The sequence below is a fragment of the Monodon monoceros genome, unplaced genomic scaffold, assembly GCF_005190385.1.
Source record: "Monodon monoceros isolate NGI ecotype Baffin Bay Population unplaced genomic scaffold, NGI_Narwhal_1 Super_Scaffold_18, whole genome shotgun sequence".
NCBI lineage: Eukaryota > Metazoa > Chordata > Mammalia > Artiodactyla > Monodontidae > Monodon > Monodon monoceros.
This window is the reverse complement of record NW_021703774.1, coordinates 141,854,336-141,876,256: the sequence shown is the minus strand read 5'-3', so window position 1 is coordinate 141,876,256 and position 21,921 is coordinate 141,854,336. Positions and strand designations below refer to the sequence as shown.

Below are 21,921 nucleotides of genomic sequence, written 5' to 3'. Positions count from 1 at the left end.
TCCCTCCTCCTCTCCCTCCCTCCCTCCTCCTCTCCCTCCCTCCCTCCCTCCCTCCTCCTCTCCCTCCTTTTCTCTACCTATTTATTGCATTTATCTGACGAACACTGATTGAGTGCATATCCAGTGCTGGATGGTGATGAACAGGTAGGGGCTTGTTCTAGGCCCTCACGGTCTTGAGAATCAAGGTCTTTTGATCCAGGGTAAGTACTATGCCGAGGGAAGCACACAAGGTGGTGAGCGTGCACAGGAGGCCGCTAATCTAACCTGGGGGCAGGGTGGACTCCCTGGAGGAGGCATCCCTAGCTGAGGGATGGGATCAGAGTTAACTAGGTGAGGATGAGAGTGGGGTGGCACAGGGTGGGGCGGGGCGTGTTCTAGGTAGGGGGAACAGCATGTGCAGAGACTGTGAGGTCAGTGAGGCTCACCTGGGAGCCAGTTGCAGAAGACACATGGACAACGACCTCGCAGCTCTGGCCCTGACCCAGTGCTGGCTGTAGAGGATGGAAGACCTAGGCTTCTGCCAAGGCTCTGAGTCTCCCGTGCGTGATCCTGAGCAATCAGCTGCCCTGCTGCCAGCCTCAGTTTCCCTGTCTGTCAGATGGGCCTGGATCCCTGTGGCTGCCTCCCTGGGGAGGCTGTAAGGTCCCAACGAGGCAGGAGGAGTGAACGTCCTTTGGAAAAGCCCAGCATGCACACTTGAGTGAGGGGCTGAGCCATCCCTGGCTGTGGCCACAGAGTCGACCCCACTCTTGCCTGCCCCCCGAACTGATCAGGCTAGAACTGGGCGTGGTGGCCTCCAGCGCACAGGCTGCAGGAACTCCCTGCCCACAGCTCTTGGAATGCGCTCCTGGCAGCAAAGCAATTCCTTCCCTGCTTCCATGGAGACCCATTTAAAGACAGGGGCCTCCAGGCCCAGCCGTGGTCCACGCAGATTTCAAGAGCCGTAGGGAAAACAGGCCACCTCAGGCTATACCGGAGTAGCACGAATATTTACTGATGGCCGTGTGGCCACTCTAAAAGGAGCATTCCTGGAGCTGGCAGAGGGGGCATCCGGAGGAGCCCAAGCCTTACAGGATGCTGGCCGGACCCTGAGCACTGCCTGACAACGTTTCAGTGTCTGGTCTGCACCCTGCCCGTTCCCTCAACCTCAGTGGTTCCAGGCCCTTACTGTGTATTTTAAGACCCTAAACAGAAGACTTCAGATACTTGGAGAAATGAGAAGCAATCAGCAATGATTTTTCCAAATTCCTATCCCCTCCTTCTCTAAGCCACACTGGCCTTCACCTCCTTCCCTCCAGGGTGGGGAGGTGTCCGCCCCCTGCCAGGGGCAGCTCGTGCAGGAGGCCCCTCCCACGGGGTTCCTGCCCCAGGACTGTCCAGAGCAAGCCCTCACTCCCGAGACCAGGTTCCCATCGCGACCCCCTCTTTGCCCTCTTTGGGGCTTGTTTTCCTCAGGACCCCACGACACCGTTCTGTCCTGTTTTCTTCGTACTCCTCTCACGGCTCCCTCTCTGTCCTCCTCGTAGGTTCCCCTTTCCCTTGCCCGATGAATGTGGGTGTCCCTGGGAACCCTTTCCACAGCCTTCTTTTCTTCTCACTCTATTCACAATCCGTGGAATGTGAATCCATCCATTCATATGGCTTCAGTTACCACTCTGGACCTGCTGCCCCAGCCCAGACCCATTTGTCCAGCAGCCTCCTGGGCATCTCCACCCAACATCCTCCAGAGCCTCCCCCTCCCCTCCTGGATGTGTCTCAGCTGAGTTCCACCATCCAAGTCAGATGGGCGCGTCTCCACTCCTCCTTCCCTCTCTTCATCCTCATCCATTCGGTCACCAGAATACCCTGGATTTTACCTCCTAACCATGCTTGGCCCTGGCCCAGGTCACCATCACCTGCCTGAATCACTGCAGACAGCAGCCTCCTTGCTCTTTCCGGTTCACCCTCTTCACCATGGCTGGAATGAGCTCCCCACACCCTGGAGCTGCCTCTGTCAGAATGTGTCCCCAACAAGCCACTTGAGGGGAGACCAACAGCTTTTCGAGGGCAGGGGCCACGCCTGATCCAGCTTTGTCCCCAGGGCTAAGATCAAGTCTGGCACAGGGCGGTAGCTTCATGAATGTTTGTTGAATGAATGAATGACAGAATCTGTTACTCCCTGTCCTTTCCATGATCTCGTCTTATCCCCAGGAGACCTGAGCTTGAGGATCCCTTCCCCTCACAGCTGTGGCCCAGCCCCTTGGTGATCCTCCTGCAGATCCCACCAATCCCAGGAGCTTGGCTGTCAGAGCAGCCCCACAGTCAGGGCCCAGTGCATGTCGTCCCCAGGGGCTGGCAGACAGGGCTTGGGCTTGACTCCAAGGTCACAAATCCCGAAATAGGCACCACATCCATCCTGGAACCTGCAGGGAAGGTGTGGAAAGTTTCCAAAGGGGCCCCTCGCTGTCACAGCTTAGCCTACACGGCTCGCCCAGGCTCCCGGCGTCTCCTGGCCACTGTTCAGCAGCTCCTTCCAGCATTGACGGCTGCTCTCTGGCCAGCTGTCTTCAGGAAGGAACATCCCATTTCATCTGCTGAGGCCGTGTGGACCAGGAGAGGAGGGAAGAGAGGGAGGACCGTGGGGGCGGGGCACACAGAGCCACAGAGCGGGAGAGAGGGACACACGGAGAGAGGCAGAGAAAGAAGAGACGCTCAGAGACAGACAGGGAGGGGGAGAGAGCTCCAGAACACAGGGAGACAGAGAGAAGAAAGAAGAGAGGAGGTGACAGGGGCTGGGAGACAGGCTGCAACAGACACAGAGACACAGAGGCAACAGTAAGGAGAGAAGGAAAAGGAGAGATGTCGGGACAGAGAGAAAGAGATACAAGGAGACACAGATAGAGAGGGAAGGAGAGGAGGGAGAAAGAGGAGAGAGGAGAAGGAGAACCCAGAAACAAAAACAAAGGGCACGGGGGCTTCCCTGGTGGCGCAGTGGTTGAGAGTCCGCCTGCCGATGCAGGGGACACGGGTTCGTGTCCTGGTCTGGGAAGATCCCACATGCCGCGGAGCGGCTGGGCCCGTGAGCCATGGCCGCTGAGCCTGTGCGTCCGGAGCCTGTGCTCCGCAACGGGAGAGGCCACAACAGTGAGAGGCCCGCGTACCGCAAAAAAACCCAAAAAACAAAGGGCACGGAGGAGAGATCCATACACCAAAGACACCAAGGAAGGCTTCCTGGAAGAGGGGCCCAGGAAGGGTGGATTCAAGCAGATATATTGGAGGGGGTAGAGTTGGGAAACAGGCAAGGGGAGGAGCAAGGGCCTGGAGGAGGATTATAGGTTTGACAAATTGTAAGGCTGGTTTGGTGACTGTGTCCCCTGACCATGCAAGCCAGAGTGCCACTTAAGGGACATCATATACAGGCAGGGGAGGTGTCCTGATCTGAGTGGGCGGAGCCCCGTGATGTTGTAGTGCAGAGACAAAGGCTCCGCTTCTTCCAGGCACAAGCAGGCCTGTGCTAGGGCACAAGGCTCATCGGCTGGGCATAGCCCAACAGCCCCCATTTACCCTCTGACATGAAAGGCGGGGTAGGACAGAGCTAAGAATCCTGTCCTGAGGTTAGGACAGAAAACCTGGCTCGACAGCCAACCAGCTGTGTAACCTCAGGCAGTCTCCTTCCCCTCTCTGTCCCAGTTTCCCTACAAAGGTCTCATGGGTCCTCCCACCTCTGTGATTCCATCATGTGATGACCTGAAGGCAAACTCCTCCTCAGTGAGTCTCCTGGGCACAAGATGCTTTTCAGATATTATTTCATTTCATCTTCACAAAAGCATTTCCAGGTACTGCCAGTTTGCGATGAGGGAACTGGAGCTCAGCTAGAGGACGGGACTTGCTGAAGGTCACACAGCCGGTAAAAGGCAAAGCTTGGGCTTCCATCCAGAGATGTCCTAGTTGGCTGCATGGCCGGTACATCTACTCTGAAGTACTGGATGCTGCGAGCGATCCTGAGCTCACGTTCTGGGGGCAGCGAATCGTCAGAAACATGTGTCCCCTCCAGGTTTCACCAGATCAGAGAGGAGAGTGTGTGAGTATTCAACTCGAAGAATATGCCAGTTAACAGGGCAATTTCAAGACAGTACTGGGGGGCTTAGTGGAGGGGAGGAGGGGAGAACCAGATGTTCCCACAAAAGCTCCAAAGTAACACGGGCTCCCCTTGGCCAGCACACATGTTTTCTCTCCAGTGAGTCCAATGGGTTTCCAGTTTTCTCTTCCTGGAAGAGGGAGTCCAAGCCCATATTTATGTTCCGTCGAAACACCGTCGGAAAACTCTGAAACACTTCTGGATGCTGTGGCCTCATGTTCCAAAGTGGGGAGAATGGCAGGCCGTGGGCATTTGCCCGGGAGGAGAGAAAGTGGCTGGGCATGTGCTATTTGCTGGGTCCCTCGTTCTAAGGTTACCAGGGCCCTACATGGGCTGTGGCTGCTCTTCTGTGCTCAGCCATGAGCTCTGAGGAGTTTTTGTTCCTGAGGCCCCTGAGTGGAGAACCAGCGGGGGAAGGAGGTGGCTGGGGTCTTGCCCTGAGGACTGTAGGGATGAAGAGAGGAATTGGAAGGCAGCTGGACATGCATCAGGGAAATTTCAACCAACCAATTCTCACCTCCTCCAGGAAGTCTCCTCTGACCTACCCTCCCCTTCCTAGACTAGGAGATGACAAATGTGCTCAGCATGAGCAGAGCTGTGATAGGGAAATCCTGTGGGACTATGGGATCCCAGAGAAGAGCTCACAGAAGGCCCAGGCAGGAGAAGGGAAGGTCATTCTCAGGAGAACAGAGGGCCCAAGTAGCAGCTGGAAGGCTTTTTAGGGAGACAGGCATCAGAAAGAATGGCCTAATCAGTGTTGACCATTGTTCCACTCCAGTTCTAAGATTCTCTCACTTCTCATCTCCACCTTGATTTACCCATCTGCCAAATGGAATAATAAATACAATCCTGTCTCCCTCCAGGAGGCACTGAGGACGTGAAAGCCACGTAAGCTGATGGATATGGGTGTTCTTCAAGCAGGACGGTGCCCACTCTCCAAGGAGCAATTGCTGTTATTAATTTTTAAAAGTTGCTGGTGTTCCGTGTGTCGGCTTCTATCTCGCCCTTCTCTCAAGCCCGGGTCTTCACCATGAGTCGACTTCTGTGTCCCAGCCCCACAGGAGTGTTCCTGATTATGGGCCTGTGGCACCTCAGCTGGGGCTCAAGAGAGGCTGGCGCAGCCTGGAGGCTGGGTGTGCTGGATGGGCAGGTGCTCGGGGTAACAGCTACAGCAACTCTGTCTCCGATGCTCACACAGCCTGGCTTTTAACTCGTCAAATCCTGCTTTATGCTTGGACTTCTGCTTCCTGTGGGTGGGTGGTGTGGGAGACAGGTGGCAGCAGTCCTATGTGGAGGAATTTCCAGGCCCTAGCGGGTTCTTAGCTCCATACTCCTCCCAAGGAATCCAAGAGAGACTGAAGCAAACTCTGCTAGAGGGTTAGAATTCTATGATGATGGAAGGCTGGAATATCAGAACCACACAGTCTTAGAACAACAGGCCGTTAGGGTCAAAGGACTTTGTAAGGTCAGAAGTTAGAATTATATTCAGGCTGTAGCACACTGGGGTTACAGAATATACCAGTGGCTCTCAGAGTTCAGAATGAATGGGCCCTGCAGGCTAACTGGTCTACCCTTGAGTCTGGCTTGTGTCTCCAACCCAGCTCAGCCAGCCCCCACATTATGCATTCTGTTCCAGATCTCAGGATGGCTGAACAAGTGAACACAACCTGAGAGCCCCTCTCCCTCCACCCCAGAGGCCTGGGGCCCAAGAGATACCATGTGACTGAATGGAGTGAACTTGTTTCTGGGTGATTTGGTCTAGTATGTCTTTATAGAACATCTCCTGGGTGTTGGCAATTCTGCGGAGATATGGGCCTGCCCGGGAGTAGTTCACAATCAGCGGGATGCTTATTGAGCAGTGGGTGCTAGGAAGAAATCAGGAAAAGGCCTGGAGTGTAGATGCATCTACCTTTACACCCTGGATGTCCAGTGTTGCTGTAGAAAATCTTACAAGCTGTGATTTGGGACTGCTGCAGGTTCACAGGCCCTCAGTCACCAATCAGTATGGTCTATGTTCCCAGCAATCAGAGCAGATATGGGGCAGGCATGTGGCCTAATCCAGGTCCACAGCAGACACCCCTAATCAATCAGACCTCTTCTCTGCTGAGCTTCAATATGGTCTTGTCATCCTTTATATACCACACTCCAGGCCACCATACCAATCAATCACAGTTGGCTCATGATATGAAATTCATTTAACTTCCTGTCAGTGTCAGTTCTTGTGGCCAATCTCTCTTACATTTACATCAAATGTTCTCCTGTCTTCAAACCAAGAACCAGCTCCCAGGCCCCTCTTTCTCCGCACATGACTTCAACCTCTACTTTACAGAGTGAAGCTCTGATTAGAAGCCATCAGGTCACCTTTCCACCACCAAATTACCTTCCTGCCAGCCTTCTCCCTTCTCCAACTATAGGTGAGGAAGTGCCCTTTTCTATCCAAGGCCATATCCTCTACCTGAGCTCTGGCCCCCACCTTTCCTGCCTTCTTGGAAACTTGGGCTAGTCATTTCCCCCAATTTCTCTCCTGTATCATTGGCCTCACCCCTCCTATTGTATGCTTTTCAGCATGTTTTAGGCTTGCTCGATTCTCTCCTATCTGAAGAGAAGGTGGGTGGGTGGGAGAAACAATACAGTTAGCAACTTTTAATTTTGCCAAATAAGGGCTCTGAAAGCCCTGTTTGTCTCATATCACCACTATTTTCTTTTTAAAGAGAAAGATATTTAACTTCAAACACAGTAGAAGGAAGATAATTTCAGAATATAAGCCTGTAAATTTAATACACTTCATTAATAAAAAAATTCACCATGTTGTACTTATTTTTCTCAGTTATTCGTAGGCCAGAGGAAATCCGAGGACGCACTTAAGATCTCTGAGGACACGTAGGCTCAGCTTGTCAAACTGTATGGGCCTGGCAGTCTGGAATCAGCCCTCCCCTAACCCTGGGCTGGTGCACCCCTCCATGGCAGTGGCCTGCCTCCTTCCAGAACATCCAGGTTTGCACACTGGCCACAGTCACCTCCCAAGGAGGCGGGGCTTCCATCTGGGCCCCCAGCTGTCACCCAGGCCTGCTCAGGGTTGTCACACATGTCCACACCCCAACTGCCCTGGAACCTGCTGAATAACTTCCAGAAGAGGTCAAACAGCTCCTGAATACAGAAACAGCCCAAACGCTAAGGAGAGTACTCTTCTGTGGGATGTACCAGCTAAAAAGACACTCTCCTACAAAATCGTCAACCTTTCTGGAAGTATACAGCAAGGGCACCATGTACGGGGGGAAATGGCCAGGACCAGGACCCAAGAGGCCAGGATTCAAGTTGAACGTCTGCCTGCAAGGCCTTGAGGAAGCCATTCATCTGCTCTGGGCCTTAGTTTTCATCTGCAAAATGAGTATAATAACCCCCTTCTCGTGGGCTTATTGTGAAGATCAGAGGTAATGTAATCTAAGAGCCTGGAATGGTGGCTGGCCCACAGGAGGGTCTCTATGATAAGGATCCCTCCACCACAGTAGAGAGTGTAATGCTATTATCTAAAGTACATCTAGCACAGTCTGATGAGGCAGGTGTATTATCCCCATTTTACAGATGAGAGACTGAGGTCCTTGGAGGTGAAATGGCTTTCCCAGACTCTCTTAATTAACAGTGATGGAACCCGGCTTTATGCCCAGGCATCCTGACTGCAAAGCTCTGACCCTTTGCATCAAATCTCCCTGTAGAGCAGAGCAGAGGAGGGGGCAGTCAGCCTGCAGCACTGGGAATCCCAGTCTGTGCTTGTGGACTCTCAGGAAGGGGTTCTGGAGCAGGGGTGGGCTGGGGAAGGATCTGGATGGGCACGGGGGGTGGCCAGGCAGGTGGAGGCTCTTTCTCTCCCTCACCCTAGTGAGCATGAGGCTGGTCTCAGGCTGGTAAAATGACAGAACCTCAGGCTATAGAATGACAGGATGGGCAAGGCCAGGCTGTGGGTGGCTGGGAGTCTTATAATCATATTTCTGTCCTAAGCTATTTCCTAGAGACATTCATGAAACTGGAGCTGAGAGACTGTTGCACGAACAGACACCCTCTGGGGGATGGCGAGGTGTATTTCCAGGGGCACAGACCCTCCCTCCCTCCCTCCCACAGTGCCTTCTTTGAGGGCCGGACAGGGGATGGGCAACGAGTCAGGCTGACTCAGGTCCCCAGTGCTCGGGGGTCTGGGAAGGCCTGAGTTGGAAAAGGCACCCAGACGGGAACGTGTGCCATGGAGCCTGTGCGTCTGTAGGTTGCATGCTGCCGAAGAGTGCTGGGCCTGTCCCTGCATGTACGTCCTCAGACTGCCTTTGGATGTGGGACTCAGGAGCTATGTGGCCATAAGGACACAGCAAGGCAGGCATGGACTTCTGTCACCACGAGTTGTGTGTGGACATGTCCCATGCTGACACACCGTTACAGGTCCTCTCAGCTGGCTCCCTGACCGCACGTGAGAACAGAGCCCCTGGCCACAGCTCTGGGCCCCGGGGACCAGTCCTGGCTCTGTCCCCAACTCGCCATGAGCTTCACCCACGTCCTGGCGTCTGTGGAACTCAGTCTGCCCATGGCTATGATGAGGTGGGCAGGCTCGAGCTTGGAGGCTGAGTCCAGCTTTGAAATGCTCAGGTCGAGGGTAGATGTGCAGCACCGAGCAGGCCTGCTCCAGGTGTTGCTGAGCCAGAAGTGGCAGCTGCTGGCAGGACATGCCCACAGCCCCGGGCCTGTTGCCATAGGACAGACGGTCTCTAAGAGCCAAGGTGGGGCTCCCATTGCCCTCACTTTACTGCTGGGCTGCTCTAAGCTCTCCAGGACAGGAGACCAGGATTGGAGGATCTGGTCAACATTCATTCATCTGTTCCTTCCTTCACTCATTCATTCTTTCATACCTTCACTGAGCTCGAAACATATTACACATGACTGAAAAACACAGGCATGATGAGGTGAAGACTGCCTTCCTGGAGCTCAGGACGCTGGCAGGAGACAGAGCCAGCACCCTGCACTGGCTCCACCATGGGGAGCAGCCTGGAAGTGGGGAGAGGACCAGGAGGCTGGAGCCGATGGAGGCTTTGGACCAGGACAGTGGCAGTGGGGATGGACAGAGTAGACAGTGGTGAGGTCTTTTTGGTGGTCTGTCAAAAAAACTGACCAGGCCCGTGCTCTCCGACTGCCAGCGATGGCGGGTCTGGGCACCACGCTCCAGCGCCATCCATTTTCAGGGCTAGTTGATTCAGCAGAACCTCCAGAACGAACATGATCCTGCCAACATCTTGATTTCAGGCCAGTGAAATCCATTTCGGAGTTTTGAGCTCCAGGACGCCGTGTGGCTGACAGGGTCTTGGTGCTCCGGCCTGGTGTCAGACCTGAGCCTCTGAGGTGGGAGAGCCGAGTTCAGGACATTGGACCACCAGAGACCTCCCGGCCCCACATAATATTAATCTGCGAGAGCTCTCCCAGAGATCTCTGTCTCAACGCTAAGACCCAGCTCCATCCATCGTTCAGCAAACTACCAGTGCTGGACGCCCCATGCCAAACAACTGGTAAGACAGGGACACAACCCCACCCATTAGCAGAGAGGCTGCCTAAAATCATAATAAGTTCACAGACACCCCAAAACACACCACCGGACGTGACCCTGCCCACCAGAGAGACAAGATCCAGCCCCACCCACCAGAACACAGGCACCAGTCTCCCCCCACCAGGAAGCCTACACAAGCCACTGAACCAACCTCACCCACTGGGGTAGACACCAAAAACAACAGGAACTATGAACCTGCAGCCTGCGAAAAGGAGACCCCAAGCACAGTAAGTTAAGCAAAACGAGAAGACAGAGAAATATACAGCAGATGAAGGAGCAAGGTAAAAACCCACCAGACCAAACAAATGAAGAGGAAATAGGCAGTCTACCTGAAAAAGAATTCAGAATAATGATAGTAAACATGATCCAAAATCTTGGAAATAGAACAGAGAAAACACAAGAAACATTTAACAAGGCCCTAGAAGAACTAAAGAGTAAACAAACAATTATGAACAACATAATAAATGAAATTAAAAATTCTCTAGAAGGAATCAATAGCAGAATAACTGAGGCAGAAGAACGGATAAGTGACCTGGAAAATAAAATAGTGGAAGTAACTACTGCTGAGCAGGATAAAGAGAAAAGAATGAAAAGAATTGAGGACAGTCTCAGAGACCTCTGGGGCAACATTAAACGCACCAACATTGAATTATAGGGGTCCCAGAAGAAAGGGTCTGAGAAAATATTTGAAGAGATCATAGTTGAAAACTTCCCTAACATGGGAAAGGAAATAGTCAGTCAAGTCCAGGAAGTGCAGAGAGTCCCATACAGGATAAATCCAAGGAGAAACACACCAAGACACATATTAATCAAACTATCAAAAATTAAATACAAAGAAAAAATATTGGAAGCAGCAAGGGAAAAGCAACCAATAACATACAAGGGAACCCCTGTGAGGATAACAGCTGATCTTTCAGCAGAAACTCTGCAAGCCAGAAGGGAGTGGCAGGACATATTTAAAGCGATGAAAGGGAAAAACCTACAACCAAGATTACTCTACTCAGCAAGGATCTCATTCAGATTTTTTTTTTTTTTTTTTGCGGTACGTGGGCCTCTCACTGCTGCGGCCTCTCCCGCCATGGAGCACAGGCTCCGGATGCGCAGGCCCAGCAGCCGTGGCCCACAGGCCCAGCTGCTCCACGGCACGCGGGATCTCCCTGGACCGGGGCACGAACCCGCGACCCCTGCATTGGCAGGCGGACTCTCAATCACTGCGCCACCTGGGAAGCCCTCTCATTCAGATTTGATGAAGAAATTAAAACCTTTACAGACAGGCAAAAGCTAAGAGAATTCAGCACCACCAAACCAGCTTTACAACAAATGCTAAAGGAACTTCTCTAGGGGGAAACACAAGAGAAGGAAAAGACCTACAAAAACAAACCCAAAACAATTAAGAAAATGGTAACAGGAGCATACATATCAATAATTACCTTAAATGTAAATGGATTAAAGCTCCAACCAAAAGACATAGACTGGCTGAATGGATATAAAAACAAGACCCGTATATATGCTGTCTACAAGAGACCCACTTCAGACCTAGGGACACATACAGCCTGAAAGCGAGGGGTTGGAGAAAGATATTCCATGCAAATGGAAATCAAAAGAAAGCTGGAGTAGCAATTCTCATATCAGACAAAATAGACTTTAACATAAAGACTATTACAAGAGACAAAGAAGGACACTACATAATGATCAAGGGATCAATCCAAGAAGAAGGTATAACAATTGTAAATAATTATGCACCCAACACAGGAGCACCTCAATATGTAAGGCAAATGTTAACAGTCATAAAAGGGGAAATTGACAGTAGCACAATAATAGTAGGGGACTTTAACACCCCACTTTCACCAATGGACAGATAATGCAAAATGAAAATAAATAAGGAAACACAAGATTTAAATGACACATTAAACAAGATGGACTTAATTGATATTTATAGGACATTCCATCCAAAAACAACAGAATACACTTTCTTCTCAAGTGCTCATGGAACATTCTCCAGGATAGATCATATCTTGGGTCACAAATCAAGCCTTGGTAAATTTAAGAAAATTGAAATCATATAAGGTATCTTTTCCAACCACAATGCTGTGAGACTAGATATCAATTACTGGAAAAAAAAAACTGTAAAAAATACAAACACAAGGAGGCTAAATAATATGCTACTAAACAACCAAGAGATCACTGAAGAAATCAAAGAAGAAACCAAAACATACCTAGAAACAAATGACAATGAAAACATGATGACCAAACACCTATGGGATGCAGCAAAAGCAGTTCCAAGAGGGAAGTTTATAGCAATATAATCCCACCTTAAGAAACAAGAAAAATCTCAAAAAAACAACCTAACCTTATACCTAAAGCAATTAGAGAAAGAAGAACAAAAAAACCCCCAAAGTTAGAAGAAGGAAAGACATCATAAAGATCAAATCAGAAATAAATGAAAAAGAAATGAAGGAAACAATAGCAAAGATAAATAAAACTAAAAGCTGGTTCTCTGAGAAGACAAAAAAAATTCATAAACCATTAGCCAGACTCAGCAGGAAAAAAAGGGAGAAGACTCAAAACAACAGAAATAGAAATGAAAAAGGAGAAGTAACAACTGACACTGCAGAAATACAAAGGATCATGAGAGATTACTACAAGCAATTATATGCCAAAAAAATGGACAACCTGGAAGTAATGGACCAATTCTTAGAAAAGCACAACCTTCCGAGATGGAACCAGAAAGTAATAGAAAATATAAACAGACCAATCACAAGCACTGAAATTGAAACTGTGATTAAAAATCTTCCAATAGGGGCTTCCCTGGTGGCGCAGTGGTTGAGAGTCCGCCTGCCGATGCAGGGGACACGAGTTCATGTCCCAGTCCGGGAAGATCCCACATGCCACAGAGTGGCTAGGCCCGTGAGCCATGGCCACTGAGCCTGTGCATCTGGCACCTGTGCTCCACAACGGGAGAGGCCACAACAGTGAGAGGCCCGCGTACCGCAAAAAAAAAAAAAAAATCTTCCAACAAACAAAAGCCCAGGACCAGATAGCTTCACAGGCGAATTCTAGCAAACATTTAGAGAAGAGCTAACACCTATCCTTCTTCTAAAATATAGCAGAGAGAGGAACACTCCCAAACTCATTCTACGAGGCCACCATCGCCCTGATACCAAAACCAGATGAAGATGTCACAAAAAAAGAAAATTACAGGCCAATATCACTGATGGACACAGATGCAAAAATTGTCAACAAACTGCTAGCAAACAGAATGCAACAGCACATTAAAAGGATCATCCACCATGATCAAGTGGGGTTTATCCCAGGAATGCAAGGATTCTTCAATATATGCAAATCAATCAATGTGATAAACCATATTAACAAATTGAAGGAGAAAAACCATATGAGCATCTCAATAGATGCAGAAAAAGCTTTTGACAAAATTCAACACCCATTTATGATAAAAACTGTCCATAAAGTAGGCATAGAGGGAACCTACCTCAACATAATAAAGGCCATATATGACAAACCCACAGCCAACATCATTCTCAATGGTGAAAACTGAAACCATTTCCTTTAAGATCAGGAACAAGACAAGGTTGCCCACTCTCACCATGATTATTCAACATAGTTTTGGAAGTTTTAGCCACAGCAATCAGAGAAGAAAAAGAAAAAAAAGGAATCCAAATCAGAAAAGAAGAAGTGAAGCTGTCACTGTTTGCAGATGACATGATACTATACACAGAGAATCCTGAAGATGCTACCAGAAAACTACTAGAGCTAATCAATGCATTTGGTAATGTAGAAGGATACAAAATTAATGCACAGAAATCTCTTGCATTCCTATAGACTAATGATGAACAATCTGAAAGAGAAATTAAGGAAACACTCCCATTTACCATTACAACAAAAATAATAAAATACCTAGGAATAAACCTACCTAAAGAGAAAAAAGACCTGTATATGGAAAACTATAAGACACTGATGAAAGAAATTAAAGATGATACAAACAGATGGAGAGATATAGCATGTTCTTGGATTGGAAGAATCAACACTGTGAAAATCACTCTACTACCCAAAGCAATCTACAGATTCAGTGCAATCCCTATCAAACGACCAATGGCATTTTTCACAGAACTAGAACAAAAAATTTCACAATTTGTATGGAAACACAAAAGACCCCGAATAGCCAAAGCAATCTTGAGAAAGAAAAAAGGAGCTGGAGGAATCAGGTTCCTGGACTTCAGACTATATTACAAAGCTGCAGTAATGAAGACAGTATGGTACTGGCAAAAAACAGAAATATAGATCAATGGAACAGGATAGAGAACCCAGAGAAAAACCCACGCACATATGGTCACCTTATTTTTGATAAAGGAGGCAAGAATATACAAAGGAGAAGAGACAGCCTCTTCAATAAGTGGTGCTGGGAAAATTGGACAGCTACATGTAAAAGAATGAAATTAGAACACTCCCTAATACCATACACAAAAATAAACTCAAAATGGGTTAAAGACCTAAATGTAAGGCCAGACACTATAAAACTCTTAGAGGAAAACATAGGCAGAACACTCTATGATATAAATCACAGCAAGATCCTTTTTGACCCACCTCCTAGAGAAATGGAAATAAAAACAAAAATAAACAAGTGGGACTTAATGAAACTTAAAAGCTTTTGCACAGTGAAGGAAACCATAAAGAAGACGAAAAGACAACCCTCAGAATGGGAGAAAATACTTGCAAACAAAGCAACTGACAAAGGATTAATCTCCAAAATTTACAAGCAGCTCATGCAGCTCAATAACAAGAAAACAAACAACCCAATCCAAAAATGGGCAGAAGACCTAAATAGACATTTCTCCAAAGAAGATATACAGATTGACAACAAACACAAAGGATGCTCAACGTCATTAATCATTAGAGAAATGCAAATCAAAACTACAATGAGATATCATCTCACACCGGTCAGAATGGTCATCATCAAAAAATCTAGAAACAGTAAAGGCTGGAGAGGGTGTGGAGAAAAGGGAACACTCTTGCACTGCTGGTGGGAATGTGAATTGGTACAGCCACTATGGAGAACAGTATGGAGGTTCCTTAAAAATCTACAAAGAGAACTACCATATAACCCAGCAATTCCACTACTGGGCATATACCCTGAGAAAACCATAATTCAAAAAGAGTCATGTACCAAAATATTCATTGCAGCTCTATTTACAATAGCCAGGAGATGGAAACAACCTAAGTGTCCATCATCGGATGAATGGATAAAGAAGATGTGGCACATATATACAATGGAATGTTACTCAGCCATAAAAAGAAACGAAATTGAGCTATTTTTAATGAGGTGGATGGACCTAGAGTCTGTCATACAGAGTGAAGTAAGTCAGAAAGAGAAAGACAAATACCATATGCTGACACATATATATGGAATTTAAGAAAAAAAAATGTCATGAAGTACCTAGGGGTAAGACAGGAATAAAGACACAGACCTACTAGAGAATGGACTTGAGGATATGGGGAGGGGGAAGGGTAAGCTGTGACAAAGTGACAGAGTGGCATGGACATATATACACTACCAAACGTAAAATAGTTAGCTAGTGGGAAGCAGCCGCATAGCACAGGGAGATCAGCTTGGTGCTTTGTGACCACCTAGAGGGGTGGGATAGGGAGGGTGGGAGGGAGACGCAAGAGGGAGGGGATATGGGGATATATGTATACATAGAGCTGATTCACTTTGTTATACAGCAGAAAGTAACACAACATTGTAAAGTAATTATACTCCAATAAAGACGTAAAAAAAAAACAAAACAGAAAAAAAAAAAAAAAACTGACCAGGAATCAGCTGGATTTCAGAGATGCGGAAGAAAGTGGAGGTGGTAGGAAGCCTGCGTGCTGGCCTGGTGCCTGAGTGGACATTTGTGCTGCAGTGCACTTGGGGTTTCAGTGTCAGTGGTTGCCTGGGCCATTGTGATTTTCGTCTCTAGGCTCTCCTGTTTCCACACCCACAGGAAGAAGCAGGTATTAGCTACCCTCAGCCCCTGGGTGACTGGTCCTGAGCCCTGCAGCAGGTGGGGCAGGTAGAGCATGCAGAATGCTGGATCCCTTACTGGCCTCTCTCAGTGACCGGGCTCTCTAGGGGCTCACATTAGAGGAGGAGCCTGAGGGCTAGTTGAGTTCCCAGTGGTGCCCCTTTTGTGGTCAGCTGTGGGCCGGTTTAGCACAGGATGCACTGCCCAGATGCCCATAGGAGGGAGGGCTGGGGAGCCTGCTGGGATGGAGAGTGAGGGAGAGTGCGTGTTGGGGAGCACTTGCTTCCCTGCATGGTCTCCAGATCTGTTCTGACTCATGCCAGGTCCCCAGCAGGTGTCCTGCAGTCGAAGTCCTGCTTCTACTGGCTCCTTCAGGCAGCCCCTCCCACCGCTACAGGAACCCCACTCTTCTCAGAAATCTGTTTGAAGAGCTCCTAGAATCACAGATGGCCCAAGTGAGTCCTGGGTCTTTCTGCTCAGATGAGTGAACTGAGGCTGCCAGAGGGGAGGGAAGAGGCCACATCAGGCCGTGGCACAGCTGCAACGTGAGCCCAGAAGTCTCCGTCCAGCTGCAGGTGTGGTCTTATAGAGGCTGTCCCAGAGGTCCCGTGTTTCTGAGGCCCTCCCATACGCCTCTGCCGTGCTGAGAGCTGAAGGGGAGGGAAGACAGGTGCAGGCACACACAAACCCTGGATCTTGCCCTTGAAGTATTTGGGGTTGAACAGTGGGGGGTGGGTGAGGCAGACCTCCAGCAGTGGACACGCCCTGTTATGAATCAGGATGTCCATACAGGCCCTTCTGCGTTAGACAGGCTGCTCGGCTTGATCCAACTCAGCCTGACGCAGGCAGCCAGCGTGTGGGTAGGGGGGCAGGGAAGAGAGGGGAGAGAGAGGACAGCGCCAGTGAGCACAACGCCCACGAGTGCGACGCCCGCCAGCCACCTCAAGGTGAATTCGTTCAGCCCAAATTGCAAGCAATGTGAGCAAGAAATACGTTTGTCATTGTAGCACCGGAGCAAAAGCTGGTAAATAAAGGAGGCAAATGCAGTATCTTGGTCCCAAGGTGGACAGCACTGTCATCAGGAGAGACAGCCATGGAGAAAGGAAGACAGTGAGGGAGAAGAAGCAGGAGAGGAACAGGGAGAGAGACGCTGAGCAAGTCTTGTACCTGTACGTGCGTGTCTGGACATCCCAGAGCCCCAGAAGGAGCATCCAGGTCATGGTCCATATGGTGGTGATAAAATTGGTATTAATCGTCATCGTCATAATGATGCCGATCGTTGTGGCTGCCATTTTGAGTCCCAACTATGTGGTACTAATCTTTGCAACTATTCTACAAGGTAGGTCTTCTCAATTCATCACATAATTATTGTTATCACTGCCCATTCATAGCAGAGGGACTTGAGCCCTTGAGAAGGTCCCCTCCGAAGCCATGCAGTCTGGAGGCGGTTGGGCTGGGATTTAGAGCCAGGGCTGTGGGATGTCAGAGCCGCCTTCTCCCCACTGGGCCACGTGGCCCTCACTGACTTGGCCTTGGCTCTGAGGGGTGGGCCCAAGCCTGGGCTGGACACTGGGAGCTGGCTTCAGTTCTGGGCTCTCAGCATGGCCTCCTGGGGCATGAAGGAGCCACAGAAGTTATCCTGGTTTTGGCAGTGGTCACTGCCCTTGTCCATGGGGACTGTCACAAAAGAACCCTTGACCAGAAGCAGGGGACCTGCTTTGGATCCCAGCTCTGCTGAACACTATGTGGCTTTTCCTGCCCATTCGGGGCCTCAACTTTTCCCTTTATGAAGTAGAGGTCAGGAGAGGGTCCAGCAACCCTCCCAGCCCTTAAGGATTTGGCAAACAATCCCTTCCCCACTCCGGTCCAAACCTGCTCCGAAGGCAAAGAAGCAGATCTTGTCTTCGTTCTCCTGCAGAAGAGTCATGACCCTCTTCCCCATCCGCTCATTCCTCTTGTAGATGAGCTCCTGGCGGAAGTAGCTGTCGATCTCCTGGGCGGTGACCTGCTCGTGCGGTGGAAGGGTGGTGTTGATAAAGTTGGGTAGCTGTAAAGGCAAGACAGAGACCGCTGCCTTCAGTTCTTCCTGGAGCAGAGTGGCTTTCAATAAACACACGCAGCCCAGTGTGGGGCTGGGTAACTTACCTTTATTCAGGTAATTGATGCTTTTCATCAGTTCCCAGATGCTTTGAGATGACTGTTGTTATCCCAGTTTCACAAATAAAGAAAGAAGAGCGAAAGATCCAGAGATAGGTGGAGAGCCACACAGCTAACTAAATGGCAGAGCCAGGCTGGAGCCCTTGGACGCCACCCTCACACACGTATCACTCCCGCGTCTCTGCCTTGTTGAACCTCGGCTTCCGGACACAGAGGTCCTGGGAGGCTCTCACTGTAGCACTGACCCTGTCACTGGCACGTACAGGGAATCTGGTTCAGCAAGCAGGTGTGGAGGGTCTGCCTGGTGTAGCGAAAAGGCTGACCTGGGCTTCAGGCCCTGTTCTGATGCTGTGTGACTTTGGCCAAGTTACTTAACTTTTCTGAGTCCAGGTTTCCTCATTTATAAGTTGGGGCTGATGGTATTGCGGGGGATTGCATGAGATGATGGGTGTTGTCGTGGACACCTTTCAGCCCACCCCACCCTACAGAGGTCAGAGGAGGGTCATAACCTTTGGTTCTCCCAGGGTATCAGCCCTGGTTGGCCACCACTATCTCTGCATCCCCAGCTCCACCGCTGCTCAGGACGTAACCCAAACCCTCCATCCCTTCTTGAAAATTTCAACTCCAGGACCAAGGCTTCCTTCCATAACAATGGTTTGTTCAACAACCTGGCTTGGAGCTATCCATGTTTCCCAGCTCTCGGCCCCATGTCCACACTCAGCCGCATGGCCTGGGGCCAGCATTTCTGACGTGTCCTTGAACGAGGCAGAGAGCTCCCTGAGTTCAGGGACAGCACCTCTGTCATTCCTGGGCCCCTGCTGCCTGGCACAAAGTAGGTGCCCAGCACAGGTTTCTGGAGCCTTGAACATAAAGATGTGCCGTCCCTCCTCACCACATCGCCTCCTCCTGTTCTTCCGTTCCCGACATGTTGCCTCTCTAACCTGCTCCAGTGCTGTGGCCTTCAGCATGTGGGTGGGGTGGGAGAGGAAGCCATGGACCACTGAGGACCCTGAGGCCATGAGTAAGAATACCTGCTCCTTCCCCACAATCCACCAGTGTGATTCTAACCTCCAAGCCCTTGCTCACAAGGGGTGCCCCCTTCATCACTCTGTCTTCACCAACCCAGGCCCAAAGCACAGGACACAAGGCCTAGCTGACTTCTGAACTGGCCAGATGGAGAGTCTAGCACGAGGAGACTAATTTCCTGCAGGTTTTAGCCCAGCCACATGGATTCTAGAGCCACTGACGAGTTGTCAGCCCTCCTTCTGAGGAAAACGGAGGCATCAAAGGAGGCTGAACCCAGAGGGATTCTGGGGAGGTTGGGACATCTGCCTCTGCTATCTGTTGGCCAAGGACCAGGGCATTCCCTGAGTGAGAGGGGCTTCTCTGCCGGAAAGCCCTGATACGCTGTTCTGGGAGGAGCAAGACATTGATAGGACTGGTACGCCCTAAACTTGAGCAGTGCACAACCTAGATAGCTGTATGCAGCAGCTCTGCCAGTGCCCAATCAGGGCCGGCACAGAGTTGGTGCTTGGGGACTGTTTGGCAAATGGATATATGAAGGAATAGAGTTCTTACTCCCTCCCCTAACCATGCAGGGTATGCTTGGCAGCCCTGATAAAACAGGCCACACTTGGACTTGATGCCACTATAGGAAACACTGCAGGCTTCTGAGTGCGGGAGGAGCACAAGAGAGGCTGTGACTCAGAAGGGTTATTTCTGGAAACCTGGCCCTCGCAGGCTTCCCTCCATTCCTTGGGTATGGAAGAGAACGTGGGACGATGTTGCACTGACAAATAAATATTTGTTCAATGAGTGGATGCATGGATGAATGGATGGGCTCGCAGGCAGCAGCTCTGGAGGTTGTGAATGTGAGTCCTGAACAGCTGGGTCAGCTCGGGTTGGAATCCTCCTTTTGCCACTTACCAGCTGGGTGGCCTCTGTGACTCACAAGTTACTTGGCCTCTCTGAGACTCAGTTTCCAAATTGGTCATATAGGGGCTATATATATTGTTATAGGAATTAAACAAGATCAGCTTTGGAAAGTGCTTAACACAGCGCATGGCACAAAGGAAGTCTTGACTAAACGTCAGCTTTGTACAACTAGCCTGGAGGATGCAGCTGGCTGAATCATCTTTCCCCTCTGATGGCAGGGGTACAGTGAAGGGTGGCCTTGGACAGGGGATAGAGATGGAGATGACAGAGAGGTGGCCTTCAGAACCATCAGAGAGCCTGAAGGAAGCATTCTGCTTCCCTTCCCCTCTTCCAAGGGTCCAGGCAGAGGCCTTCTCCCTGTGACGTGTCCGGCCCGCCCTCCTCAGTTCCCTGACCCTGAGTGTGCATTTGTGGAGGATGAATCTCCATTCGATCTGTAGGGAGCTTGAAAAAAAAAAAAAAAAAAAAAGAACAAGAACTAGAAAGTTCCATGTCAAAGCCAGAAAGAAGCTGGGCTAGCCACTGGGTTCCGTGGGCTGCCCTGCAGCTGGCTGACATTCTCTGCATGTTTCAGGCTGATGGGTCCTGGCTCCATGCCAAGGATGAGGCCTGGCTGGATGGAAGCAAATTAATGATGTGACTAGACTTGTTGGGGGTCTTAAATCTCTTGCAACAAGTTCAAGTGCAGGATGTATGATAACATTTTAAAGAGGACACGTCGGGTCCCCAGGACCCTAAAGTGATAGTTCCAAGATGGAGTGATGAGAAGATGGGCCAGGCAGAGCTGGAGTGGGGCTGTGAGGCTCCCCTGACCCCCGACTAGGACTGGCTCAGGTCTAGTGGTCAAGTGCTCAGGTCTGCTGATGTCACAACCTCAATGTCCTCACCCCTTCTCTTTATCCTGTCCATCCAACAGACACCTTCTGAGAACTTCCATGGGTCCAGCCCTGTGTCCAGCTAGGAGGCCACAGATAACCCTCAGATAGGGTCTGCTGCCCTGGATGAGGCTCACAGCCAGTGGGGATCAGGACACTGGGGCACACATGTTTTAGAGGGCAGTGAGGGATGTGGGAGCCTGGAGGAGGCCGCTAATAGGGTGACAACGTGTCTTGGTTTGTTCAAGACAATCCAGGTTCATGGCTATGGTAGATTGCTGCATGCCTATTAATTATTCTGACTCGATTACATTTGACCTTTTACTCTCAATAGTGTCTGAGTGTGGACAATAAATATATGCATTTCTATTCTACACCTAACACAGGCTGGGGGCTCAGAGAAGTCTTCCCAGGGGAGGGGCCTTGGATCACCCTGCTGATTTGGGGGCACTGACAGTGTAGTGACCGGAGAGCTGCAGGAGGCCAGGGCCTCAGCCATTTCTGAAGGTGAGATGGAGGGGGGATGAGGTGAAGCCGACCAAGGGTGAGGTGTGCCTGGCCCCTGTCCGCCAGTATGATCATCCTGGGCCCTGCATCTGTCCAGCCCCGGCCTCCAGAGGTCGCTCCAGCAGCCTCGGCACTGCAGCCAGAGGCATCTTTCTGACCACGTCCCTGGCTGGCTTAAACACCCCAGGGTGTCGGCCCCTCAGTGAACATTCTCACCCCCATATGGTCTGCCGTCTGCTTTCCAGATCATTCCCCAGGACCTCCCACTTTCCTGTGCCCCTGCCACGCAGCTCGCTCTGCCTGCCAGCCCCTGGCTTTGCCCACACCTGGCCAGACTCTACTCTCAAGCCTGGTCCAATACCACCTTCACCAGCAGCCCTCCCTAGCTGCAGGCGGTGACCGCCCCCTCCAGCCCCTGTGACGTCGAGACCTCCAGCCGCAGACCCCTTCTCTGCTAGCACGCGGGCACTGGATTTAGCCTTGCTGCCCTGACACTAGGCTTGTCTGTGTCTGGGGGCGGGGCTGCCTAGTCCCTCCCTTGAGGGCTAGACTCGGCCTGTGCAACCCTGGGTTGCTATTCTAACCTGGGTGGGCCAATCTACCTGTGCCCTCTGCTCTACTTCAAGTACAGGCACTGCCGGGAGACCCCCGACGTAGTTCACCTGTCAGAGACACGCCAGTGGTTCTGGACACCGTGCAAAGAAAATCTGAACTTGTCATCCCCTGGGGTCA

At 50.3% G+C, this 21,921-nt stretch overlaps 1 protein-coding gene across 1 annotated transcript in view; it reads right to left on the bottom strand.

Moving 5' to 3' along the window:
• Positions 1 to 21,921, bottom strand: part of TRABD2B (TraB domain containing 2B) — a 218,104-nt gene that overhangs the window by 18,077 nt on the left and 178,106 nt on the right. Inside the window, exon 4 of the mRNA XM_029230297.1 lies at positions 17,588 to 17,762. Within this exon, the coding sequence (XP_029086130.1) occupies positions 17,588 to 17,762 (175 nt within the window). The remainder of the gene's footprint in view (positions 1 to 17,587; positions 17,763 to 21,921) is intronic.